Raw genomic sequence first — 24,032 nt, 5'->3', positions numbered from 1 at the left:
CAACTCCAAATGAAAGGATTAGAGGACACTCTAGCAACCAACTGAAATGTAACAGAGGCTAATTTATCAATCAAATACTCCTCAATCGTCAATTTCGCTCGGTCGGTCTTGTCTCATACGATGAGATCGAGATCGCCTTTTCTTACAGAGAGAAAGAAAAGTGGATATATAGGCAACTTTTTGTCTGGCAATTGGAAGTTCAAACCTGAATTCGTGTAACAAAGAACCCAGAAATTGCCAAGAGGTCTCTTTTGCAAAAAGTTGGAATGGCAGAGAACAAGATGTCACAGACACATTAGCACAAACAAACCAGCAAAAGCCATTGCTCTTATATATTGAAGTCATACCAATTACATCACCCAAGGAAAACTCGAGGCTTTCCTAACATACAATCTATATCCATCCCACAAGTAGCAAACTGACTATTCATTTCCAACATCGACCTATACGCAAGACTCCGGTGAAGCAACCATCATGTGTCAGCCTTATTCGGTCGAGCTTCTTCGTCTCTGCCTATATCTATTCACTGCAAATACAGTCCGAGCCCAAGAGAGCAGGCTTTCTCAGCCAGTATTGCCTAAATCTTTGCCTTGCGTATTCCTTGTAGTCGAAGTCGATGTCGTTCACATAGCCCTGCAAGTGAACAGAGACTCAGCACTTCTTTATGGATATCACACATGAAATCTTGTTGAATCAAAATGCCTTCAGAAAAAAGAAAATGTGTAGCGAACTGCAAACATACCGAAATTATACCCCACAAACCCCAAAGGAGATGGTTTGCAAGAGTGTACTTCTCTGCATCTTCAACCAGCTGGTTTATTTCAGCATCGTTAGGTTGGTCGCCTGCACAGAGTACAAACCATACATGTGATGTGATTGAAGATGAAGGCATTTCGGTCTAATGCTGACGTACTACTGGCTTGCGCATTAGTCGCCCAGCTCTCTCATCTTAAAATGTACCTTGATGAAGCATAGTTATACAAGAGAATCACTAATTTACATCGGTGCTTTGAAAAAACCTTGTGACTTATATTGATAAATGTTCTGTCAAGTAAATCAGCACAATCTGTGCTCGATACAGATTAGAATCAAGTAAAAGATTTCACGGGCCTATACAAATATCAAACCAAAAGCATGATTTACTACAGAGTTAGAATATAAGGTTGGCCCAAAAGAGTGTAGGTAGATTCGACAGGTATAATAAGCAATGGATAAGCAAATGCAGATCAAACATCAACCAGGTACAAATCATGCTCTAGAAAGATGAGCAAGAAGAAACAGGCACTAACCTCCAGAGCTCAGGTAATTGTGCACAAATCTCTTGCGCTCCTCTAAGCCTATTGACAAATTCATGCATAAATAGAGAAGTTTAGTCCCCGTGACGAACACGTGCCAGCTATTTTTATGATGCACGGTTGGACCAATAATGTACAACAAGAGTGATGCGGATACACAGAACCATCCTATTACCAGGGTGTGATGTTCAGCGGTTCAAAAACGGAAAAAGACAATCACCTGGATATGCCCCAAAGTCCAAAATGTGCGGTGTTTCGGTGTGATAATTTGCCGTCATCTCGCAGAAATGATTCGCTATATCATATGCAATGGGGTTGTAACTCGAATACTCGTAATCCTGTAAAACAAATAGATAATGCTTTAATCACTGTTCTTATTCGATGCAATCAGCTGCAAGAATGTGAAGTCATCCATCTCTCCCTTTAAGTACCAATACAAGGACGAGTACTTTTGGTACTCCGATATGAGAACAAGAGGACAGACGATCATGTTCTATCTATAATTTACGATATGCCGTCCTCATAACCAGAATATTGTTTTTCCTATGCAGAGTCTTATGGTTGCAGTATTCACTATTCAGTATTCACCCATTTAAGCAACAAGGATTAATCACTGCACAGAGACAGATGGTTGTAGGAATAACTTAAACAAGGCAGGAAACTTACAATAATGGTGATCAATCTCGTCTCTTCATCCATCATTATGTTTCCATATTGCAGATCGTTGTGGCAGAAACCAATGGCTTGGTCATCCCGTGACAACTCCTTCTCGAGAACACAAATTTCCTCCTCCAGAGCATCTAAACGAAATTCTTTCGCGTCTTTATGGGTGCACAGAGTTCTTGCTTCTTTGAGCCAATTTCTGGGAACAGCAAAAAACGAGGCATAAGGATCTCTGTTTTTAATTTTAGCTTCTACTTACGTTAAAACCTATCTAGATAGTCACCTCATTCTGTCCCAAAGGACCACATTCTTCGAACCAGGCATCTCAAGATTTTGGAACTCTCTCAGTTTACTTGCTATTAGAGCAGAAACATCCGGATCACGGAGGTCAGCAGCCGAGAGTGTCTGAAACACAACAACATCACCATTAGTAACATTAAAATATGTGTTCAATTGTGTCTCACCCAATCAATTTGTCGATTGCGAAGCGTTCTCGAGAAACTGTTCTAATAAACTGAGAGAAAACAAAGAACAGATTTCAGTTGACTTTACTCATTAGAGACAGAACTACGTCCCCTAAATTCAAAGAGGCCGAGAAGTCTAGTGGTACTCCAGAAAAAATGAAAAACCATAACTTTCTTATGATGCGCCTGTCATGCAATCACGATACTCGTGAAAAGTTTTCTCCCCGCCAAGGTGGATGTAACATAACAAGTCGATAACCAGGAATTAAACCAGAGAAAGGTGCTTTCAAATATCTTGACATCAGAGATAATCGCATACCCTCGCATGGATGAACTCTTCCACCCTTCCTTCCGCGAACCGGCCGAGCAAACGTGGCCCTTGCCCATGCTTCGATATGCACTCGAACGTCTGCACTTCATTGTCCCGGTTGAAGAAGAGCTCGACTCCTTCGCCATAAATCCTGACCAAAACCTTTCTGACGAGATCGCGCTTATCATTCAATGGCCAATTGATCTGGTACACCTCATTAGTCATGGCCCCCTTCAGAGGGATCACCTGAATCGAGTCCATGTCGTCGATCACATCCCCCAATTCAGACGCCACCGACCGAAGCACTTTCTTCAATTCCTCAGGCAAACAACCTTCGACGAATCCGTTCGTTGTCACCGTCATCCTGTCTCTCAGACTATAATCCGCACAAGATTGTACCTGCAAACACGACAATGAAAGATTGATGCAAGTCCTCGCCTACATATATAGAAACAGAGCAGGGTCGGAGCAATTAGCGGCGATTGCAAGTTTAGATTCGTCCCACCAAAAGAACTCGTCAAACATTAATGGAGGGACCCAATTCATAAGAAAATTGAAGAATCGAAGACCCGGAAGATATATTACCAATCTTTGATCAAATAAAGTAAGGAAACGAATCGATTGACCCAAAAAAGAAGCAGAGAAGAATCAAAGACCCCAGAAGAATTCTTCAACCAACAATCATCAAATAAAGAAGAGCAAAAGGAATCAAACCTTTACACGAGAACCACAGAGAGTGACCAGCAAAGAAGAAAGAGCTAAGCCCCGAAAGAGATGCCACCAACCCAAGAACTGAAGCGAAATGATTCCTCTGGCGATTATTGCTATCTTCAGATCATATAAATAAATTCTAGGATTTGCCTTTTCCCCAAATTCTTTTTGTTTTTAAATTTTCAGGAGAGAACAGAGAAAAGGATTGGAAAAAAAAAAATCCACCGCGTAAGCCAACGAGATCTTTTTGCGTTGCGGGAGCCCGACGGGCCCCGGGAACGCGCCAACACGGGGCTGCACCCAATGGGAGCCCGACACGTGTCTCCGTGGAAGAGCCGCTGGCTGAATCTTGCCAGAGATTCCTTAACGGATTTCCAGATATAAAAGTTTACCCGGGATCGGCGATCTGGCCAAGGGGGGCTCTTTTGAAAATCCAAAAAGAGAGAGATGCCAAAAGTCAACAGAGTCCTTTCGCCATCGGGGAGAGAGAGAGAGAGAGAGAGAGAGAGCGCCACGTGTGGCTTCCTGGTCCCCGAGGGGGGCCTCCGATTTCCACGTCAGCGGTGGAAATTTTGATAGGGAGGGAGAATTGGCTGTTGTGGCGCGATGGGGACTGGCCAAGACACGTCACCAATAATCGAGAGCCGATATTTCTACTGCTATCGTTGAAAGTAGGAGAGTTCGACAGATTCAAGCCAATCTTCGCTGCGCCCCCACTTGGAATCTTACGAACGTGGAAAGGGTCGAAAAGGTCGGGTTCGTTATCCTCGCACGTTTTGAGGGGGCGTTGAAATCGCGTCCGGTGTTTCGGATTTGGTCAACGTTGTCGGCTGATCATCGGTGTGGTGATAATTTCATTCTCGGAGGCTTCGTCATCCGCGCGTACGAGCGACTCGGTGCTTCCGTCGGGGATGCGAGGATGTGTGGGGAAGCGGAAGTGGAACCGAGAGAAAAACATGGTGATCCAGAGGGCAAAATTTTCCCTTTCTTGGGGTCGGAAGATGATACATAAGAAGCACTTAGAACTTTCCATAGTAAAGCAAATAAAAGCGGAGTAAAGCCCAAATTAATACAAAACAAACTCTAATCCATAAAGCAAGAAGGATCAATAAAGCATCACTAGGATCGAGCACACACTTGTTCCCTAAAAACCGATCGTCGATCATTGAATTTCGTATCTTTGTCGGTGGTGAGCATAATTTCAAGATAGAACTTGAAATCCGAAATTGGATTAGATAAGAAACCAGTCCGGTTCTAGGTTACAAGATATGTAAAGTAGGTTTCATGTTCTAAACCCGTTCCGATAGGTAGGTAACTTGAAACATGTAACCCGTAACCCGTAACGAGTTTTTGTGTTTTTCTTGGTATGTATCTTTACGCGATCCTATGATATTCGTTGTATTCATGACTAAGACTTTTATTTTGTCAATGTTCCATATTTATTCGTGTTTCTAAATATGACTTGTGGTGTGTGGAGTGTAGTAGCAAATGATGATTATTAAACGTGATGATTCATTGTAATCATTTAATTAAGAATGCATGTGAAACCTCTCTAAACCCTGGATTCGGCCTTAGAACCTATGATAGGTAGGTTTCAAGTTCCAAAAAAATGAGAAACTTATTTTAACAAATAGGTTCTAGATTCCATATGGAACTTGGAACCTACAAAGCCTAGAATCGCTCACCCTTATCGTCTAACCCTTTTCTAAGTTGATTTTGGGATATGTTCATTAGAAATTCTAAAACATGACACGAAAGTGCAATCGAATCCTAAAATTTGCAAAAAGTGCAATCGAGCCCTTACTTTAATTCCGTCCCGTTTGGCTAACGGAAATTGCCGACGTGACATTTTTTAATATTTTCTCTTTCTAACGTGGCCATGACATTACTAAAATGACATCATTTTGGTTCAAATATGTTTTAAATATAATTTTAATTTAAATCGATTTAAAAAATAAGGTAAATTTAAAAAAAATAGGACCATGTAGCCACGCTGCTGGTTCTATTTTTTTTTTTGGGTTGAAAATTATACCTTATTTAAATTAATTTAAATTAATGTTATATCAAAAATCGGATTTGGACAAAAACGACGCCATTTTAGCCACATCATGGCCACGTAGGAGAGAGAAAATATTTAAAAAAAGCCACGTCAGCAATTTACGTCGATCAAACTGGACGAAATTAACGGAAGGGCTCGATTGGATCAATTTGACGAGTTTCGGGACTCGATTACACTTTTTTGCAAATTTTAGGACTTCATTGTACTTTCGTGACAAGTATTAGGATTTTTAGTCAACATGCCCCCTCAACTTTTCGCCCCCTCGACTTTTCGCTGCCTTTACGATTTGTCTTTGTTTGGAAAGAGGGAAGGAAGGATCCTATGCATTTTGTTGATCTTTCTCCCAGATACCTCATCTTCCCAAGCTAGGAAATATGACCCAGTTTTTCTCTTCCTCCTCAAAATTCGATAAGATTCTTTGAGCAGTAATGTGGTCGCCTCCCGGAGCTGACCGTTCGAGATTATTATGGAGAAATTCCTTGTCAAAGAGATACTTCGATTTCACTCTCACGTTTGAGAAATCCGAGAACTGATGATGTTAAATATTTGGTCTTCTTCGTATAAACAAGTCTTGGAATTCCTCGGGGAGCCTTGACAAAATCGATGGTGCTTGGGCCCATGCTCAATCGGTCATGGATTTGGGCGGATTGAGAACCCAATTTAACCGGACTATATGGGCCGGACCGACCCGACCCGTCACAGCCACAGAGCAGCCCCCTCTTCTGAGACAAGCCGAGCGATCAAAAAGGCTCCTCCTTTTCAGCTGCTTCCCGCTTCAGTTCAAGTTCACGATCACACCGTGGTTCGACTTCAATCCGTCTCGTATCAGCTTGAAGTCCATTCAATCTCAGCTCGAAATCGCCTGCGAATTCATGGATTCTTTTGATGCCGAAAGCTCAACGAAGGCCTCTGCTAAACACGGTAAAATGCTCGTCTGTTTGGGGAAAAAAAAATCCAAGCTTCGGCGTCTTCATTTGCTGTTGATACCAATCAAAACCTCGCTCGCTCTCGCTGGCATAAGCTCGTGTTATCTGAATCGCATTGTGGTTTTATGTGAATGGTCGGCGGTTTTGGTGTTGGACTGAACAAGTTCATTCTGGGTTGTGCTTGTGCGTTTCGATGATTTGGGTAAATGCCTTGTAACAGATGGGGTGGACAGCCATTTGGGCAAATGCCAGAAAATAAAGCCTCTGCAAGTTAGTGTCCGGGAAGACCGGCCTTTGGATTTTTGGCGTATAGTATATGGTATGTCCTTTTGCTGGATCTTGAGTTCCTAGGTGTTTAGTTCTCAGCGGGGTATTTACATCAAAGCTGGTGGCAAGTATATAATTTGTCAACATTTTTTGGTCCATCTTGAATTCTTCACGTAATAATAAAGGAAAATGTGATTTTTTTGACAAAGTTTTTCTTTTGATTTATTTTCTCTTATTACATCCTTCAACTGCAGCATCATAAATGGTAAAGAAGGACTCTTTTACAGCCATTTTTTTTTTTATCAATTTTCTCCCTTCTTATGTGCACTTCCTCTTCTTTTACTATTATTCCATTTAGTAAAAGACATCACACTCTCTGTGTGTTTTTGTTGACCTTAGAAAGACATTTCCTCCTGTATAATATTTGCTGGTAAAAATTTCACGTTGTTCCTTTTAAAGAACATCGATCAAATTGCTAGTAAATCTCACAGAAGGAAAGAAGAATTTTCTTTGATTGTCTGATTGTGCTTCATTGACTCTGCAGAGGGCATTGTTGCTGGAGGTACTGCTGGTGTTGTTGTTGAAGCGGCACTTTACCCAATCGACACCATCAAAACTAGACTTCAGGCAAGATTAAATCCTTAGGTGCTCAACCAATCCTTTTGTTTGCCTGCGCTCCAATTGTCACCCTGTGCAAAACTTCGAGTGCAAATTGGTAGTTGGGAGGCTGTTGCAACAAAAAGTGTTGTTTAGCTCTTATTGCTGCAACTCTGGTGACTTGAAGTTAATTTTCTTTTGATGAATATTGGGCTGTTTTTGCTGCCACTGACCAAGTGGCATATGTTTATCTGGAATACTGCCTTTTTATTGCAGTTGTTCTCCCTATTTTACTGTCGTTAGCTTCAGACAAATGCGATTTATTGTGTTTGAATACAGCTGTTCGCTTCAAGTTCTCTTGAAACCTTTCTGTGTCAATGATCTCAACAGAAACAGCTATAAGTTAAGCTGAAACCTTTTGAATTGATGGAAAGTTATAATTTAATCCCCTGTGTTTTGGCAAACCATATAGATGACCTCTTTGACTGAAAAATATATGCTTTGTCCTTTTTAAAGCTATCAATGCATGAAGTTTGTGATTTATCTTGTTTTGGAACATATATGAGCTAATGTTGGGCACCATAACTCCATTGTCTAATACAGATAGAGAATCTCGATATGCAAAACGTAACACCCGATTATTTAAAAGTTTGACATTTGGCAAATTGTAGGTGTTTTAGCCGGAAGAGTTGTTTGGAAGATGTAGGTTGGATTGCAACTTTTTACTTTATTTTATATCACTGCTTATCTTATTTCGCTTTTCTTCTTTTATTGGTAATTACTGTACCGTAATAGCTTAACTTTGGTTCTTTGCATTATATTGATTGGCTGCAAATGACTCTGATGTTAAGGCAGCTCATGGTGGCGGAAAAATCGTATTGAAGGGCCTGTACTCTGGCCTGGCTGGAAATCTTGCTGGTGTTTTACCGTAAGTATTCATAGCTGTAATAGTGCCTTAGATTATTCTTGAAGGAGGAAAGAGCAAATAGCTAGGATTAGCTTTCCACGAAGCTTGTTGTGTGACTATTGCCTCCTCTATCTTCTCATCATTTGGCTATGAAGTAATAAATGATGAAAGCAACATTTTCCTTATCAAATTGAATTGATAGGCAATTCTGACCTTCTGAAGCTGCATATCAAAGGAAATAACGATCCTATAACAGAAGCTATGGTAGAAAAGGGGCCAGTATATCCACACCGAGACACAGTAAAATTACATCACTGAGATGAAGAGTCAAATGTAGGAAAACTTATGTTGAAAAATGCAATATTGTCCTTCTAAAACTGCGGAGAAATATTAGCTGCTATCCTGTAGGTAACCCGTTAGGAGATAGAGTTAAAGAGCATGGCTTTTTTGCACTCGAAATCCTTGGATAAGCGTTTCTGAGTTGCAAATATTACTGAATCATAATGACATTTATTAGGGGAAGCAGATGGAGGGAAAATTTTAGTTTTTCAGTAACTTTCATTCTCTACCCCCTCAATTCTCCTCTCCTCCCTAGTTTCGAAACAACACATTAGGCTTTACAAGGGATTGATCACTCATAAGGATGTTCTGAAGAGATTAGCCCGCCCTACTAGTGGGTTGAGCTTTATTATGTTATTGCTGTAGTAAGTTATCTTGCATTTGCTTCGAATGAAGTTTGGAATTTATTATAGGTGCTCCATAACTTTGAACTGTGTTTGCACTTTCACATAAATGTAAATAGTACCTTCCTAGATTATAAACATGAAAAATAAGTAGGCTCTCTAGAGAAATATGACCTGAGAAATCCTGGAACAATTAATCTAGATTGAGGTCCTTTGGTTATGCACAGCCAGCTGAGTATGAAATGAAAATTTTTCACCGGATTACTCGGCTTCTAATCTTTTACCATCAGATTGGCAGCTGTAGACATGACTTTCTTTGGCTTCTGGATATTAAAAACCTTCAGTTACTCTTGACCCAAGACCCTTGCAATCATTGTCCTTTAGTTTTCAGATGGAGGATACATAGTATTCAGAGTACTCTTTATTGTTGGTAAAGATCTTTCAAAAGAAATCAGGGCATGCCCTTGGAGTTTATCACTTGTACAATTGTATGTGGCATTTTTTCTCTCTTCATTTTATTCATAAAAGGATGCATATTGTTTCGCGTACTTTCTCTTATGTTAGTGGTTATCCTATATGATGGAACAATTGGCCGAGAAGTTGGTCAAAAGATGAGCTTGTTACGTAGCTTTGCTTATTATTATATTTTTTTTTTTTGGTCAAAACGTAGCTTTGCTTGTTTGCCAACTGCATTGCAGGAGCTGCTTATATGAGTCTCATATGTGTCCTATTCATATGCTGAGTGACAGAATGCTTCCTTTTTTACTTCTTTACTTGTCGATGGACTAGGGGGCATTTTTAGTGTGCCATCTTTAGGCAGCAAAACAGGCATGTACATAAAAAAAAGCAGAAGTTGTCCTGGTTTATGTACACCCACTTTACAGCATAAGATATTTCCATCTTCTTTGACAGTATATTGGCAGCTTTAAGTTTTTCTACTGGCTGTCTTTGAAGTCATGTATTGTACAGTAACTGATGATCTGTGCAGGGCTTCTGCAATATTTATTGGTGTCTATGAACCAACGAAACAGAAATTGCTAAGGGCCTTTCCGGATAACTTAAGTGCGTTTGCTCATTTGGTAATTGTTGAAACCCCTCATTGATTATTTCTCTTCCAATTTGAGCTTTTCTCAAACATTTTCCTCATTAGTAGGTTCCTCAATTTCGGTACATTATAATTCGTTGTTTGTGCATGGAAGTTTCTTAGATTTAATTTCATCACACCGCAACCAACCCCCAACTCCCAAACCACCCCACCCACCCCTGCGGCCCAAAAAAAAAAAAAAAAAAACCAAGTACAAAAGGAAATAAAGAAAAGAAAAAGAAAGAGAGGAAATTACCAAAAAGAGCACACACATTTTCCTTGATGTTAGTCTTTTACGTGTCTTGGTATATTCTAGTTCTTTTCCATTGCCAGGCAACACCAATTTGTACCTCCTTTTTGGCAAGTTATATAAGTCATGCCTGTCATCTACAAACTTACGAGGTTCCTCTTGGTTTGGCCACAAATTTGCTGTAAATGGGATATATTTTTGGGTTTGATGCATTCATCATAACCTTCTTTTTATATAAAGGTTATAAACTAGATTAGGCCGTATATTGTATTGAGATGTCCTTGATTCAGACTGCAGGTGCTCTTGGAGGGCTTGCTTCTTCTCTTGTTCGTGTGCCCACTGAGGTATAAAAAGTTTTTTGCCATTTTCATTTCAGCTCCTTCTGAGTCGGTGTTTATAATTGTGTATTTCCAGGTGGTTAAACAAATAATGCAAACTCGGGAATTTGCTTCTGCCCCTAGTGCTGTCCGTGTCATTATTGCCAGAGAGGGTTTTAAGGGCCTTTACGCAGTACGTAGACCTCGATGTATTTTGGAAGATCATTCAAATTTCTGACTACTCATCACTTATTCATCATTATCGATAATGTGGTCTTCCGTCTTCAGCTTTACTCCCTTAGTATTATTTGAAATGAAACAGACAAAGCATAGTAATTTGCCTGTACAGAAATATAGGTGAGCTGAGAAGCTTGTAATTTCTGAGGTCTGCGAATGATCTTTTTTTATTTTGTCTTCAAGATGATAAATATTAATTTTTCATGCCCAACGTAGGGATATGGGTCCTTTTTATTGCGAGATTTGCCATTTGACGCTATGCAGTTTTGCATTTATGAGCAACTTCGCATAGGCTACAGGCTTGTGGTAAGTTTTTCTCCTCTTTTTCTGTAGGACGTAGCATACGATTGATTTCAGCAATTTACTTATGGAGAGTTCTAGTTTAATTAAGGTCTACGACTAGACTACCCAAGTTAATAGATAATTCACCAATTTATTGTCGTCCTTGGTTTACAAGTTCTCCTTTTGTATCACAAGCAAGCGAATGAGGAAAACGTTTTCTTGGTATTAGCTTGCAATAAATGAAATGTCTGCATGTCTCATTAAAGAGCAGTTTTTTATTGTCATCATGCACTCATAGGACATACTATGGTCTTGGATGTTGTAATATTCTTATTCAAAGAAAATCAAGTTTTATTTGCTTTGAATTGATAAAACATGTCAGAAACCAAAGAAATCTCTCGTACATGGGAAAGAAATTGTGGGAAAGAAATTGCTGTCGTGATGTCGTAATTCTTTTGGTTCATTGCAGGCCAAGAGAGAATTGAAAGATCATGAAAATGCTATCATTGGTGCTTTTGCTGGTAAAGTTTCTGCCTGTGCAAAATCGATATCTTTTTTATTCTCATAGACTGAGTTGCAATCTGGCTGATTATTTTATTTGAAAACTTTGATTGTAGAGTTAAGCTGCATATGCAGAATGCAAGTGCAAACTATTATCATGGTAAAAAATGAGAACACAACCCTTAATCAAGGTAATTTACAGATAATAAACCGTGTACATTGTTACAAATTGAAAAAGTAGAACTTTTTGGTTGTTAATAAGGGGTTGCTGTTGCTTACCATCAAAAATCAAATCGATATACAAAAGAGATGTATCTAAAAGGTTGAAATGATGAAACCTCAATACTGTCGATATAAGTAGTAATGTCTTTTGAACGGGAGGGATGAAAAAGAGAAGTACTCCCTCCATCAGAATTACTGGGATTCCAGATTTCAGAATTACTGTGACGTCTGGGAATACACCAAAAGTAGATTTACCATCTATTAGGTTTATACTAGAGTATAGTTTTTAAAGGGGTACTGCATCTGTTTTTACTCCAATACTGCTACTTATTAATTTATATCGACTGTCTAAAATTCAGATATTCTGTTGGAGCTGCTTTCCATCTGTGATGCATGACTAGCTGTCACTGCAATCACTGTAATCACTGTCCTAAAATATCATAACACCTGGCAAAATATTTGTCATTTACTTTCAGTAGAAAAGCATTGCTACTTTGTTAGTAACACCTCCTCTTGGTTTCAGTTCCAATGAGGCAACCTTGTTGATAAAATTCAGGCTCATCCTATTAGCTGAGAAGCTAAATGCAATATGAAGATATCTTAAGTCGTAAACAGCATCGATTGGGGCCTGCCCTAGAGCATTATCATGGAGTATAACTCTCTCCTTGGCTCATTCCTTCCGAATTCATGAGCCTAAATTTTAGACTTATTGTTAATAAAATCCTGGTTAAGATGGCTGGATGATTAGGCAGATGACAACTTTCCTCTCAATGTACACTTCTTAATTGAGATCGTGGTGCTTGTAGGTGCGATTACTGGAGCCATAACAACTCCTCTTGATGTGATTAAAACTAGATTAATGGTTCAGGTAGTGGGCGTGTTTATCTTTTCTTCTTTGTTTTGGTTCCTTTAGGTGTGGTATGCCTGCATTTTGGTCCTCAGTCATTCTTGATGTTTCTTTTATTTCTTCTTTGAGTATATAGGGAGCAACAAAACAATATAGAAGTATTTCCCACTGTGTCAAGAACATTGTCCAAGAAGAAGGACCTGCTGCTCTTATGAAGGTTCGATTACTTTACATGAGTGCATTCACATTGTAGAACTAGTTACTGGCTTCTTCAGGTCTTATACTAGCACGAGTGTCCGTTGGGAATACTTTAATGGACAGTCACAAGTCCAAAAGTTAATATTTTCTTCTTTCCTGGTTGATTCATCTATTTTCCATTTGGTTGAGGGTTTCATTGTGTCTCACCATTTGCTTCAGGCCATTTGAGCTTCTGGGGTATTGCCTATTCTCCTGTTAATATAAGTAATTATCCGATTACCTGCACTAGCCTTGTGTAAGTGTTTCCTTTTTGAATTCATCGTATTATGCTATCCCAGCATTTCCAAGCTCCGCTAGTATGTCTTCAATTCCACAGAAGCTACTCTAACATGAAGGCGAATCAAATTTGAGTCAGGGTAGGAATAGATGAACTACCATTTGGTCTTGTATACCGGTTGAGGTTGTGAGGAAAGAACTAAGTTCGAGTATGGATTTATGGACTTGTTGAAGTAATCAAAAGTTCATGCGCTGCAGGGAATGGGACCAAGGGTACTCTGGATCGGTATTGGAGGTTCAATATTCTTCGGTATACTTGAAAGAACAAAGCAGATACTAGCTGATAGGCACTCTTAAGTCTCAATAGTCATCTTTGTTTGTATTTTATGATCCTTGCAACGCGAGACTAGTTTTGGAAGTTCAGGCCATCGATTTTCACACGTGTAGTTTATGTACAATCAGTCATATAGTCGATGTGACTGATCGTGTTGAGAGAAGGTGACGGCCATTTCCTTTTTGAGCTGGGCGATATCAATAAGCATTCAGTAGCTTTTTTGGTTATGGAGATCTAAATATCAGCACTAGATTATTTTCCTTCATGTACTTTTGAAAGTTTTAAATGCAAATGCACGTCCGTCCATCTATTGACATACATTAACAAATTCATATAATCTGCAAGCTTACCATTCCATTTGATTTTGTGACGTTTCTGTGCATTGTACAATCATTTCTCCGCGTTCGATGATGACTCATGCGCCACCAAGGCCGATAGAGAGGCCCTCATTTTGAGCTTCTTAGGAACAAAGACGTGAAAACTTTTTACACAGGCTCATACATTGAACACAACAATGTAAATTATTGGTGATTGATCATATTTCACGTTCACACGTGAATTTAGATGAACTGTAACTGGTGACTCCACTTCTGAATGTATCTGAAATGAGAGGAAATTTGCAAGAACATTTAGCACGATACCACCATTCATCACGGATTCTAAAAGTTCCAAGTTCGAAAGGATGCTGAGAGAGCCCCAACATGCCATCCAGAGTCGCTCCATCTTAAGTACCAATATCTTTACGTAGCATGGATGTTCAAGACAACAAATCTAATAACTAAACCAAAGTTTTTAGACTATTAGTTTATATTCGTTGCATTTTGGTTTGATTCTTGCCAGACCACATACCCAGCCAATAGATCTAATGATTATGCATTACTTCCTTCGGATTAAAAATATTCTATAGCCAACAGATAGGATTCATAACATAATTTTTGTACTTTTTAATGCAGATTGCAATGGTAAAACTACACAAATCTGATTCATGCCAGATAACACCATGATTCTGAAATCACAAAAGTGCTGAAACCGAGCCAGACTGTCCATCTTTAGTTGGGTCTTTCAGAACCAGAAAGTAGAGCAATCAAACCATACAAACTTAGAAAGCACGAACCCATTTACAGGTACGAGAGCCTCCTTTCCCCCCAAATCCACATTGATAAGAACTAAACCATATCATAAAGGATTATACTGCAAGTCCATACCCCCTATACATCCAAGTGAAAGAAGCAATAAAACAAGCCACATAAGATTCTATTGGAAGCACACTAGATGAGTACATTCGGGCCTTAGGTTTTCAATGCAATCAGGACTACCGTATTTTTTGCTTTCCAGTGAATTCACAGCACAGCTTTCAAAATGTCAATATTCCAAGCTTGTTTGAAAGTAGTAGTGGTACACAAAGAATAGTCAAGGTAAAAGTACGAAAAGAATAACAATACTTGAGGAAAGGACAAGGCAAGGCATCCGAGACTAGCCGTGAAAATGTCTTGCGGGTAATGCAGATCATTTAAACTTCACATGCCAGCTATTGGTCCCGATCCGATAAAACGTTGACGACCAGACCGCAATTACAAAATTCTTGCTAGATAGGTGCATGAGACACATGCGCACTTCACCAAAATAGTTCCCAAGCCTAAGTATGAAACAGAGAGCATCATGTCCTATGGTGTCGATCACTTCTGTCAAACTGCCACGCCCATTTAGCTCCCTCAAATTCATGCGCTTCGCCATACATGCTGAAACATCATTGCAAAGAAAAGTTCAATTATCAGCTCTTCATCCATTGATTTGATTGCAACAGAGGACGAATGTTGAGATAAATCAATCTATGCTCTGTAAAGTTCAGTATTAACTTTCGCACTATCCAAGTTCAGGCCATAATCAACACAAGAACTTTCACAGAAGTACCATAAGAATCTCCTAACAGCAAAAGTGGAGAAGTAGGATATCCCGACTAGAGGTAAATGAAAGTAGGTGATTTAATGACAGGAAATTCAGAAACTAGAAAAATTGCATGAGACAAGATCCTCCATACACGATAGTACATTATTGCCGGGCTATGAGAGAGAGAGAGAGAGAGATTCTAAGGATCAGACTATTGATTTACCTTTTGCAGAGCGTAGTTACATAACGTGAAGTGTTGTAAAGCATGAACCACAGCAAGACAATTACCAGAGTATCTGTGGATGTTTAGGAAATCCCGAGATGAACATGAAGAAAGGGTAAACCATACCATATTTCTCAAAAATGACTTATATTAATAAACTTCAAGAGAAAGGAAATTCACAATCCAGACTAAACCCACATGCTTGCCTTGACAACGACATTGAAAAAACACGACTCTTTTGAACAGACTAGAATTCTCGATGAGGTACAGCATGGAAGTCATTGCAAGCAACAAAATTTTTGTATCAATCCCGGACATGTACCAGAATGGGAGAGTCCTAATTAAGCCTAATGTAGAACTCCAGGACTTGTTAATAAACTAACTGTATAACACCATGAGAGAACATTGACTGCGTTCACAGACAAAGAAAAAGACATGGAACAACACATTTGATCGAGGTAAAAGAAATTATGAATTAGGATACTGAACAAATAGCGTTCCCACCAATCCAACATGTAGAGCCCAAAGGTGACATTATAAAGGTAGATTTTACGTTGAATCCAATTCATTGCTTCTACCTGCCACAGAAACCAAATGCCAAAACATAGCCATCAGCAAGGTATTCATATATTCTAACACTGGTCGTCAAACAAGGAAAATTTTACTAAATAACCCACAAAATAGGAAAAACAAAACTATGAACAGGAGAGCGAAATGCTATCTCCCAAACAAAGAATCGTTTCGGATCAGGAGGTAACTCTCTCGTCGAATGATAACGAAGTGGTTTGCGAAAAAGATCGAGCTCTGGCTTAGCCGAAAACTCAATGATCAGATCAGATCATCGTATATTCGAGATTTCATCAGCTGCCCATAATTTGAAAATTGAGAAAGACCAAGAAATTCAAAATGTTGGCATCCCAGTCAGATTGAGACCAAACGATCACAAGACAACCGCGATTACTGAACAAGAATTAGGAACGGAAGTACAATTTCAGAGACGCAATCAGCCCCCGCGATAGAGAATCCAGCTAATTTCCTAATCAATGTAAGAACTGAACCACGATTGAGGAAAATGAGCTCGTGAACCGACGCCGGCGATCTTGAATCGCGAATCAGCAAACAATCTGGAAGGAGAAGACAGATCAAGGCGATGGACCAACCGCAAGAGATCTTACCAAGAACTAATTACTCACTTTGACTTCAACGCAGCAAATGAAGCAAAAACCATAAACGGGCGGCGTTCGGCGGCAGCTCGTTACCGGCGCGATGGGTGCCGGTCGTCGATTCGGTCAGACCCGATTTAAGAGAGAGAGAGAGAGAGGATGAGGGACGGAAGGTGAGTGTCAGAAAACGAACAGCAGCTTCTCCGGGGTTTAATTTCTTAATTGATTTTTTTTTTAAAAGTTGTACTCTATTAGAATTTCAAAATTGAAATTTTTCCGTTTAAACAAAAATGGGCTTTCGGAATTTCTTCATCGTCAAACAGAGGCCCACAAAAGTCAACCCATTGGGTTGGCAAGCCCATAGCAATGGTCGGCCCAAGGACTTCTTTTTTTGTGTGTGTGTGTGTGCGTGTGTGATTGATTTCCGACGATTTATTCTTATTTTCACATGTATTAAAAAAATGTTTCTTTTCTTCTCGTGCCATATATTCGATTAATTATTTTCATGAGACATTTTTTCTGTTGGAATTTTTTTTAACCATACTTTGGGGTATTATCTTTTTGACTTACAATTTCGAAGTCGTTCCACTTCTTATATTTTAAGTTAATTTCAGATTAAGTCAATTTCGCCGCATTAACATACGCCTAAACTATCGCAGCGTAAAGCAAGTAGAAAAATCTTTATAGCGTCCGGTTTATTACGGCCGTGGAATCTGAATCTTGTCGATTAGAAAATTGGATTTTCTTGAAATGGAATCTTCTCCATTGAAGAAAAAAAGGGGGGTGAAAAAAATTAAAGGGAAAAGTCACAAATTATCTACCCTCGCTCTCAATTCATCACCAGCCACTCAGCACCGACGACCAAGCATGAAAGTTTGAGCTTCCCAAAATGATATGATATTCTATCGTCCACTAGCTTTTTTATTAAATGCTGTTCGAATCTCGAAACCGTTGTCTAGGTCAGCCGGCGTGAATTAAAAGCGTGCTCTCTTGTTTGCCCATGTGAAGTTCGCCGGGGCATGTCCTCATCAGTCCGCGGCCAGCATGGAGAATGAATTCGTGAGAAAGTATAAAGTCGCTAGCTCGACAGTTTGATACATTTTTTTATTGAACGATCTTACAATCAATAAGCATTTTATATAAAATATGCGTGATAATAATATGTGAATTTATAATTGAGATAGTATCGTCTTTGATAGTATTATCGTAGAATCATTCATCACGAGAGCAATTAGGACAAGGGTGCGAAGAAAAGGTAACATCCGCATTCGTGTGTAATGATGTCCCGGCAATAGGAAAATCGCATATGGTACCTTTTGCTCTTATTTTGGTCACAAATTGGATTTTCTGCCGAACGCCCCGTCTCGTTGATGTCGTTTTCTTAATGCTTGTCACCAACCCTCAAGACTATTTCACCGGTTATTATTGTCTGTTCTTCTCTGCTCGATTCCCTCGTTCGTTCTCCTTCTCTGTTTTAATGTCCACAACAGGACAAACACTCTCTCTCTGTCTCTCAAAATCTTGTTGTTTGGAGATACAGAGAGAGGGATAGAGTTTTGGTGACTGGAGCATGGCCGGATCGGAGAGCTCAATCTACAAGTCGTGCTTGGTGTTCTCCCTGACTGCGAATCTCTTCTTTGGGGTGAATCTTTATGTGGGTCGCCGTGCCGCGTGGAAGCGGAGCAGTGATGAGGTGGATACCCGAGGCTCGCTGAGTTGGAGCGGGAGAGCTGCGGCGGAGGCCGAGTCGGCGGCGGCGGAGGAGTGCTCGGGCCACGGGAGGGCGTATCTCGACGGGATGGTGGTCGACGGGAGGCCAGTCTGCGAGTGCAACACTTGCTACGGCGGTCCAGACTGCTCCCTCTTCTTGCCCTCTTGCTCTGCCAATGCCGATGGGTTAGTCTCTCTCTCTCTCTCTCTCTCTCTCTCTCTCGCTCTACGTCTCGATCAATCTCGTCGACTTACGACAACGACCGCATAACTACCCCCGCCCCTTAGGGGAAGAGCAGAGCACCCGTCACTCTCAATTGTGCATTGTTTTAAGTTGAACTCACGTCAATCATTTACAACAGGGCATGAGATCCTTCCTCTTTTCTTTTTTTTTTCTTTCTGTTTTTTTACGCTGTTAGGACATGCACACAGGTTCTTCCTGAGAAATTTACAGAATCAGTATTGATATTGGCCCTTTGAAACATTCGTGTGATGCCAATGTGATGGATGAGGACTTTATTGATTCTTGTTTTTTCTTTTCTGGGAGATTACGATTGAAAGCTGTGCTTCTTTAAGGATACACATACGGTTCGAACATGTAACTTTTGATCAATGTCTTCCACAAACGAATGTTAGATGCCTACCTGTAATTTTTTGGGTCACTTTATCGTTTCAGTCCTGGAAACTGACAGGTTCACCTATAGCATTATCATCTGCAATACGTGGTGAAGTTAGAGGCCATGAGTGCGGTTCTTTGTTCCGTTTTCACATTTTGCTAAAGTTCATGGATCAGTGATCCACCTGCATGTGTCGCTTATGGATCGGAACCCTTCTTCTTAGTCACAGCATAGGGGTTTTAAGTTTTCAGACTTGCACGGCCGGCCTGTCTGGCTATCACGAGTCTGTGAGAGTGTTGACTCGAAGGATACAAATCCCCTTGTGTTCGTAGCAGTTTATGGTCTTAGAACAAAGAGCGGCATTTTTACCGCTCTTTCGAAAAATTCCTTAATTCAGTCGATTGATTGTTATTTTTTGTTTGGTTGCAGGGGAGATCCATTGTTCTTGGAGCCATTCTGGAAGCAGCATGCAGAGAGCAGTGCGGTAGTGGTGGCGGGGTGGCACAGGATGAGCTACTCCTTCAGTGACTACACCTTCTTGTCCAGAGAGCTTGAGTCTCTCCTCAGGAAGCTCCACTCCCAGGTTGGGAATGCCGTCACAGACGGCAAACACATTGTTTTTGGTGTTGGCTCTGCCCAACTCCTCAATGCTGCTGTCCATGCTCTCTCTCCTGACAACTCTTCACATCCTGCTTCAGTCGTGGCCTCGATCCCTTACTATCAGGTTAGCTTTTCGTGGACCCTATGATTCATCCCGCTCTGTCGTTCGGCTCATTTTCGATGCAATTTCACCTTTCCGGGTATCGGTACTTTTCTTCTTTTTTCGTAGCTTTATCAAATGCAAACAGAGTTCTTCGACTCGGCGGGCTGCAGCTTTCAGGGTGACGCAGCACGGTGGAAGAATGCGACCAACACCACCGGAGACATCATTGAGTTCGTGACTGCGCCAAACAATCCCGATGGACTGTTGAATGAGGCCGTTCTCCATGGCCCTAATGTCAAAACGATATACGACCGTGCTTATTACTGGCCTCATTTCACCGGGATCCCTTCCCCGGTAGATGAGGACCTCTCCATCTTCACCATCTCTAAGCTCACTGGTCATGCTGGCAGCAGATTCGGGTAAATTTTCCAAAACCGTTACTCTTTTTCCCAAGACTGTGATGTTAACTGCTATATATTCACAGTTAATACTTCCCACAGCTGCTCTATGCTCATTCAATTTCAAGTTGCTCAGTAAAATGCTATTGGAATCTTCTAGCTTACCTATTGGAATTGGAGCATCATTCCTTTCTTTGTTAACATTGGCTATAAACAGATGGGCATTGATAAGGGATGAAGACGTGTACCAAAGGATGAACTGGTACGTGCAAGTGAACACAATGGGTGTCTCGAGGGACACTCAGTTAAGAGCTCTGAAGCTTCTGAAAGTGCTCATCGAAGACGGAGGGAGGGAAATATTCGAGTTCGGATACAAAATGATGACCAAACGCTGGGACAGACTGAGGAAGACAATGTCCGTGACGAACAGATTCTCTCTCCAGAAAATCCCACCTGAGAACTGCACCTTCTTCCAGAAAGTTAGGGAACCAACTCCAGGTGAGATTTTGCCACAATCCTAGAACTTATGTACGACGTGAGGAGTGAAGGGATACGACAACAGATCAATATACATGTTTGGAGATTTGTCAGCATTGATATTTTCAAAGTATGCACTGAAGGTGTCACACAGCTTTTGTCTGAAAACTCGCTTTACGAATGCCCATTAGAATCTTACAGACATGTAGTTAGAAGAGTTCTTTAGCTGTAGAACCACCAGTCTGACTTATAATTCACTTTAGCCGAATTCCTAGGAGTGTCAGATGTGAGTTTTCTCTTTATTAAACTATATACTTTTCACAAGTTGATGAGCATTTGTGGCAGCTTATGCGTGGGTGAAATGCGAGAGGGAGGAAGATAGGAACTGCATCGAGATCCTAAATGCGGCCAAAATCCTCGGTAGAGGAGGGAGCGTCTTCCACGACGACGAGAGATACGTGAGGCTCAGCCTCATTAGGAGCGATGACGATTTTGATGACTTGATAAGCCGACTAGAGAGGCTAGCCTCCGGGGAAGATGGAGCCAAAACCATCTGACCGTGAAGAGAAGAATAACAGTCAATCTCGCGTTGATCTGTGAATCCTGGTTCTGGACAAGGCAATTAAATCATGGGATCTGTATGTACATATCCTGTGTACTACAGCGAGTGTCATGACTATTGACCTCATCAAGAAAGAGAGATGTTATCGGTCTTTAACTCAGTGTGTACTGCAGACATTTGGTTTATAGCAGACAATGAAGCAAGACCATATACAGTTTCCTTTCTGTGACAATGTTCGGTCAAGTCCTATGACGATCGAAACCCTCGTTTTGTGTTTGCTGGGACATGTGACAAAGGAGAAAGTCTGGTTTTGCTAAAGCTCTCCTTGAGAGAGTAGATACTCTTCAGTTAGAACACTACAATAACGGACAGCATATTAGATTCGAACTGCTGCGCCTGATGATCATCCTCCTCGAGATGTATGGTTTGCTCAAACTGTCATCCTCCTGAAGTTGAGCATCCACACTGCGTTAACTCTGCCCTTGTGTGCACTCTGTAACTCCGCCCTGTTCCCAGATAATTCCTCAAACAACTTTTTCTTTCTGGCCAAAGATTGCCGAAACAAACTCTCTGTCTACCCTTTTGCCCAAAAAGTACTATAAAGTGGAAAACGAATCGGAAACCATGAGCGAACAGCACAGCAGATAGGTCCCAAGTTCAGACAATAGAGTCCTGTGGTTTGATGGCTTCATGGTGCAACCCCAAACTGGAGAAGCAGAGGAGTTTCATATCAGCATGGGACAAGAGAATAAATCCATTGGGAACTCATGAATGCATGCTAAGCCCAGACATGTCAATGGTGAGGAGTTCTTCTATATGTTCACCTGTTTATAAATGACAAAATAAGTAGAAAGAAACAGACAGTGCCCACCACCATAGTGCAAAGATCTGAAATGAAATAATACTCAAAACCGTTGACTTTTTCTTCGTGTAAAACTCTACAATGCATGGACTCATTCCCTCCCGGGAAATTAGTCAAAAAAAAGTCATAAACCTATTGCAGGCAAACAGTTCAGTACTAAATCTTCCAATTATGCCAATTTAATCCTAAATTTTTTGATAATTTGCCAATTTAGACTTAATTCTTGTAATAATGTCATTTTAGTCTTAAATCAATTAGACGATTTATCCATTCTTCATTTTTGGTCAGAAACGATTCGTCCATTTAATCCTAAACATTTTGATAATTTATCAATATAGTCATTTCTGCCAATTATTCGGATAATAGATTTAGGGCAGCAGCTTCTCCAGGGTCTTAATTTCTTAATTGTATTTTCTTAAGAGTATTTTTTCCGTTAATTCTTTCACAATTGATTTTTCACTTAAATTAAAAAAAAAAATGGGCTGTCTGAATTTCTTTACCTTTCAACCGACTGGGTTTGCTCAATATGGCCGACTTAAGGACCATTATATATTTGTGTTTTTTCATGTTTTATTTTTCCCTATGTATTAAAACTATGTTTCTTTTCTTCTTATGATCGAAGTAATTAATATCATATATATATGAGATTAATTACTACGATCATAATTCAGAGATCCTCTTTTTTTTTTTTTGTGCATCAGTTCGATCTTTCTTATTTTATTTTAATTTCAACTTAAATAGATTTACTCGCTCTGTCATCTTACACCCAAAATAGCAAGATATGTAAGTAATAAAAAATCCTATGGTCTGTAGTTTTTTTTTTTTTTTTATAACCATGGGATCTGAATCTTGTTCATTTAAAAAGAAAAAGAAAAAGAAAAAGAAAGGCAACGGAATCTATTTCACTAAAGACAAAAAAAAAAAAGCAAAGGAAAAAAAGGAAAATGGGTCGCCTTCATGTCATATTCTCAAGCTCACACTATTTCCAATTTTGTTAGCGAATACGATGCCGTTATTGCTCTAGTGTCTTGATCACTGAACTTTTTTCATTTTTAATTGAAAATAGCCTTCCCACAAATTTTAAAGTGGAAGTCGATTATACCAAGCCCTAAAAACTTATCGAGAGAAGCAAAAGAATAAACAAATAAACTCGGGCAAGTCTTAACTTAAATAATTGAGTCAAAGAAGGAGCAATTTAGAGAGTTATTTGAGGACTTTCTATTTTTACCTTCTACTTTTGATTTGCTTCTTACCTGCCATTTTGTACAAAAGAAATTAATCGAAAAATCATGATTAGTATAGGCTTTCTTGAATTTGTCCCGAGCCAAACATTACGTTGAAATTTCTTTTTTATTTTAATGCCAAAAGAAAAGTCATAATCTATCGGCCATCATTCTCGACTCTATCGCCATCATCAAAGAAATAAGGAATCAATAAAGTCTATCATCGACTTTTCAGCATCAACTGCTCGTCACCAATCACGCATAAAAGTGTAAGCTTTACGAAAGGAGCGATATTCTATTCTTTAAGCTCTTCTGACTTTGATTTAATAATTTCAATTTCTTTTCGTCGTGATGTGACCGATTGTAGTTGAACCGTTCTCTCGTTTGCTCATGGAAGTACATATCCGATCGATCCACAGTCGGCGAAGAGGATCAATCCGTGGGTTTTATACTTTGAAAAGGCCCTAATTTGTGCAGAAAATCCAAGAGAAAGTAAATAGAAAAAGGGGAATTAACATCCGCGCGCGTATGTCGTGATGCGATGGCAAACGGAAAAATCTTGGATGGCGCCTTTTGTTCTTATTTTTAGGGGCAAAATTGAATCTTCTTGCGAACGTCAGGGGGATCAATTATTCATGAAGTGGTCCACGTGGGCGCTCTCACCCCCCCCCTTTGGTTGGAGCTTGGAACCTCATTACGCTAGTGGAAGAATCCGTCACCTTCATGTCATATTCTGTGCTTTTCATTTCACCAACTCTCGACCATTCCTCACCCGTC

General features: G+C 40.0%; 4 protein-coding genes across 8 annotated transcripts; 2 read left to right on the top strand and 2 right to left on the bottom strand.

Moving 5' to 3' along the window:
• Positions 1-234: 234 nt before the first annotated feature.
• LOC115750747 (probable choline kinase 1) lies at positions 235-3,800 on the bottom strand. 5 transcript variants are annotated; one of them, XM_048274862.1, is made up of 8 exons: positions 3,682-3,800; positions 2,742-3,131; positions 2,242-2,363; positions 1,962-2,157; positions 1,516-1,633; positions 1,290-1,337; positions 743-843; positions 235-633 (listed from the first exon to the last, which is right to left on the bottom strand). In XM_048274862.1, the coding sequence occupies exons 2-8, from the start codon at positions 3,093-3,095 to the stop codon at positions 520-522; spliced, it is 1,053 nt and encodes a 350-aa protein (XP_048130819.1). In that variant the 5' UTR covers positions 3,096-3,131; positions 3,682-3,800; the 3' UTR covers positions 235-519. The 5 variants fall into 5 exon arrangements, 4 of the variants coding, with proteins under 4 accessions (XP_048130819.1, XP_048130821.1, XP_048130820.1 ...); XM_048274864.1 differs by having other exon boundaries at positions 3,705-3,771; XM_048274863.1 differs by lacking the exon at positions 3,682-3,800 and adding an exon at positions 3,318-3,373.
• Positions 3,801-6,213: 2,413 nt separating this feature from the next.
• On the top strand, positions 6,214-13,736 carry LOC115750748 (S-adenosylmethionine carrier 1, chloroplastic/mitochondrial-like). The gene is made up of 12 exons (XM_030688292.2): positions 6,214-6,423; positions 6,649-6,747; positions 7,240-7,322; positions 8,144-8,220; positions 9,871-9,961; positions 10,507-10,560; positions 10,631-10,726; positions 10,987-11,076; positions 11,522-11,573; positions 12,582-12,643; positions 12,759-12,839; positions 13,355-13,736. Exons 1-12 carry the CDS (start codon positions 6,375-6,377, stop codon positions 13,451-13,453), a joined length of 933 nt encoding a protein of 310 aa, XP_030544152.1. The 5' UTR covers positions 6,214-6,374; the 3' UTR covers positions 13,454-13,736.
• A 1,046-nt stretch (positions 13,737-14,782) lies between these two features.
• LOC115750750 lies at positions 14,783-16,900 on the bottom strand. Its single transcript, XM_030688293.2, has 4 exons — positions 16,716-16,900; positions 16,025-16,118; positions 15,541-15,613; positions 14,783-15,169 (listed from the first exon to the last, which is right to left on the bottom strand). The coding sequence occupies exons 2-4, from the start codon at positions 16,107-16,109 to the stop codon at positions 15,088-15,090; spliced, it is 240 nt and encodes a 79-aa protein (XP_030544153.1). The 5' UTR covers positions 16,110-16,118; positions 16,716-16,900; the 3' UTR covers positions 14,783-15,087.
• A 1,238-nt stretch (positions 16,901-18,138) lies between these two features.
• LOC115750745 (tryptophan aminotransferase-related protein 3-like) lies at positions 18,139-21,393 on the top strand. The gene is made up of 5 exons (XM_030688290.2): positions 18,139-18,599; positions 19,460-19,754; positions 19,860-20,152; positions 20,349-20,629; positions 20,954-21,393. Exons 1-5 carry the CDS (start codon positions 18,274-18,276, stop codon positions 21,163-21,165), a joined length of 1,407 nt encoding a protein of 468 aa, XP_030544150.1. The 5' UTR covers positions 18,139-18,273; the 3' UTR covers positions 21,166-21,393.
• Positions 21,394-24,032: the final 2,639 nt, after the last annotated feature.

This window comes from Rhodamnia argentea, chromosome 2 (genome assembly GCF_020921035.1).
Source record: "Rhodamnia argentea isolate NSW1041297 chromosome 2, ASM2092103v1, whole genome shotgun sequence".
Classification (NCBI taxonomy): Eukaryota; Viridiplantae; Streptophyta; class Magnoliopsida; order Myrtales; family Myrtaceae; genus Rhodamnia; species Rhodamnia argentea.
Note: the sequence above shows the minus strand (reverse complement) of the source record. Positions and strands in the feature narration are given on the sequence as shown.

Coding starts and splice junctions, on each gene's coding strand:
- LOC115750747 (XM_048274862.1), bottom strand. CDS start 3,095: ATGACGGTGACAACGAACGGATTCGTCGAAGGTTGTTTGCCTGAGGAA. Junction 1,338..1,515: donor GGACTTTGGGGCATATCCAG/GTGATTGTCTTT, acceptor ATTTGTCAATAG/GCTTAGAGGAGCGCAAGAGA. Junction 844..1,289: donor CAATTACCTGAGCTCTGGAG/GTTAGTGCCTGT, acceptor TACTCTGTGCAG/GCGACCAACCTAACGATGCT.
- LOC115750748 (XM_030688292.2), top strand. CDS start 6,375: ATGGATTCTTTTGATGCCGAAAGCTCAACGAAGGCCTCTGCTAAACAC. Junction 6,748..7,239: donor TTTTTGGCGTATAGTATATG/GTATGTCCTTTT, acceptor TTGACTCTGCAG/AGGGCATTGTTGCTGGAGGT. Junction 12,840..13,354: donor GACCTGCTGCTCTTATGAAG/GTTCGATTACTT, acceptor CATGCGCTGCAG/GGAATGGGACCAAGGGTACT.
- LOC115750750 (XM_030688293.2), bottom strand. CDS start 16,109: ATGAATTGGATTCAACGTAAAATCTACCTTTATAATGTCACCTTTGGG. Junction 15,614..16,024: donor GTGGGAACGCTATTTGTTCA/GTATCCTAATTC, acceptor AAACATCCACAG/ATACTCTGGTAATTGTCTTG. Junction 15,170..15,540: donor GTAACTACGCTCTGCAAAAG/GTAAATCAATAG, acceptor ATGATGTTTCAG/CATGTATGGCGAAGCGCATG.
- LOC115750745 (XM_030688290.2), top strand. CDS start 18,274: ATGGCCGGATCGGAGAGCTCAATCTACAAGTCGTGCTTGGTGTTCTCC. Junction 19,755..19,859: donor CCTCGATCCCTTACTATCAG/GTTAGCTTTTCG, acceptor CTTTTTTCGTAG/CTTTATCAAATGCAAACAGA. Junction 20,630..20,953: donor AGTTAGGGAACCAACTCCAG/GTGAGATTTTGC, acceptor CATTTGTGGCAG/CTTATGCGTGGGTGAAATGC.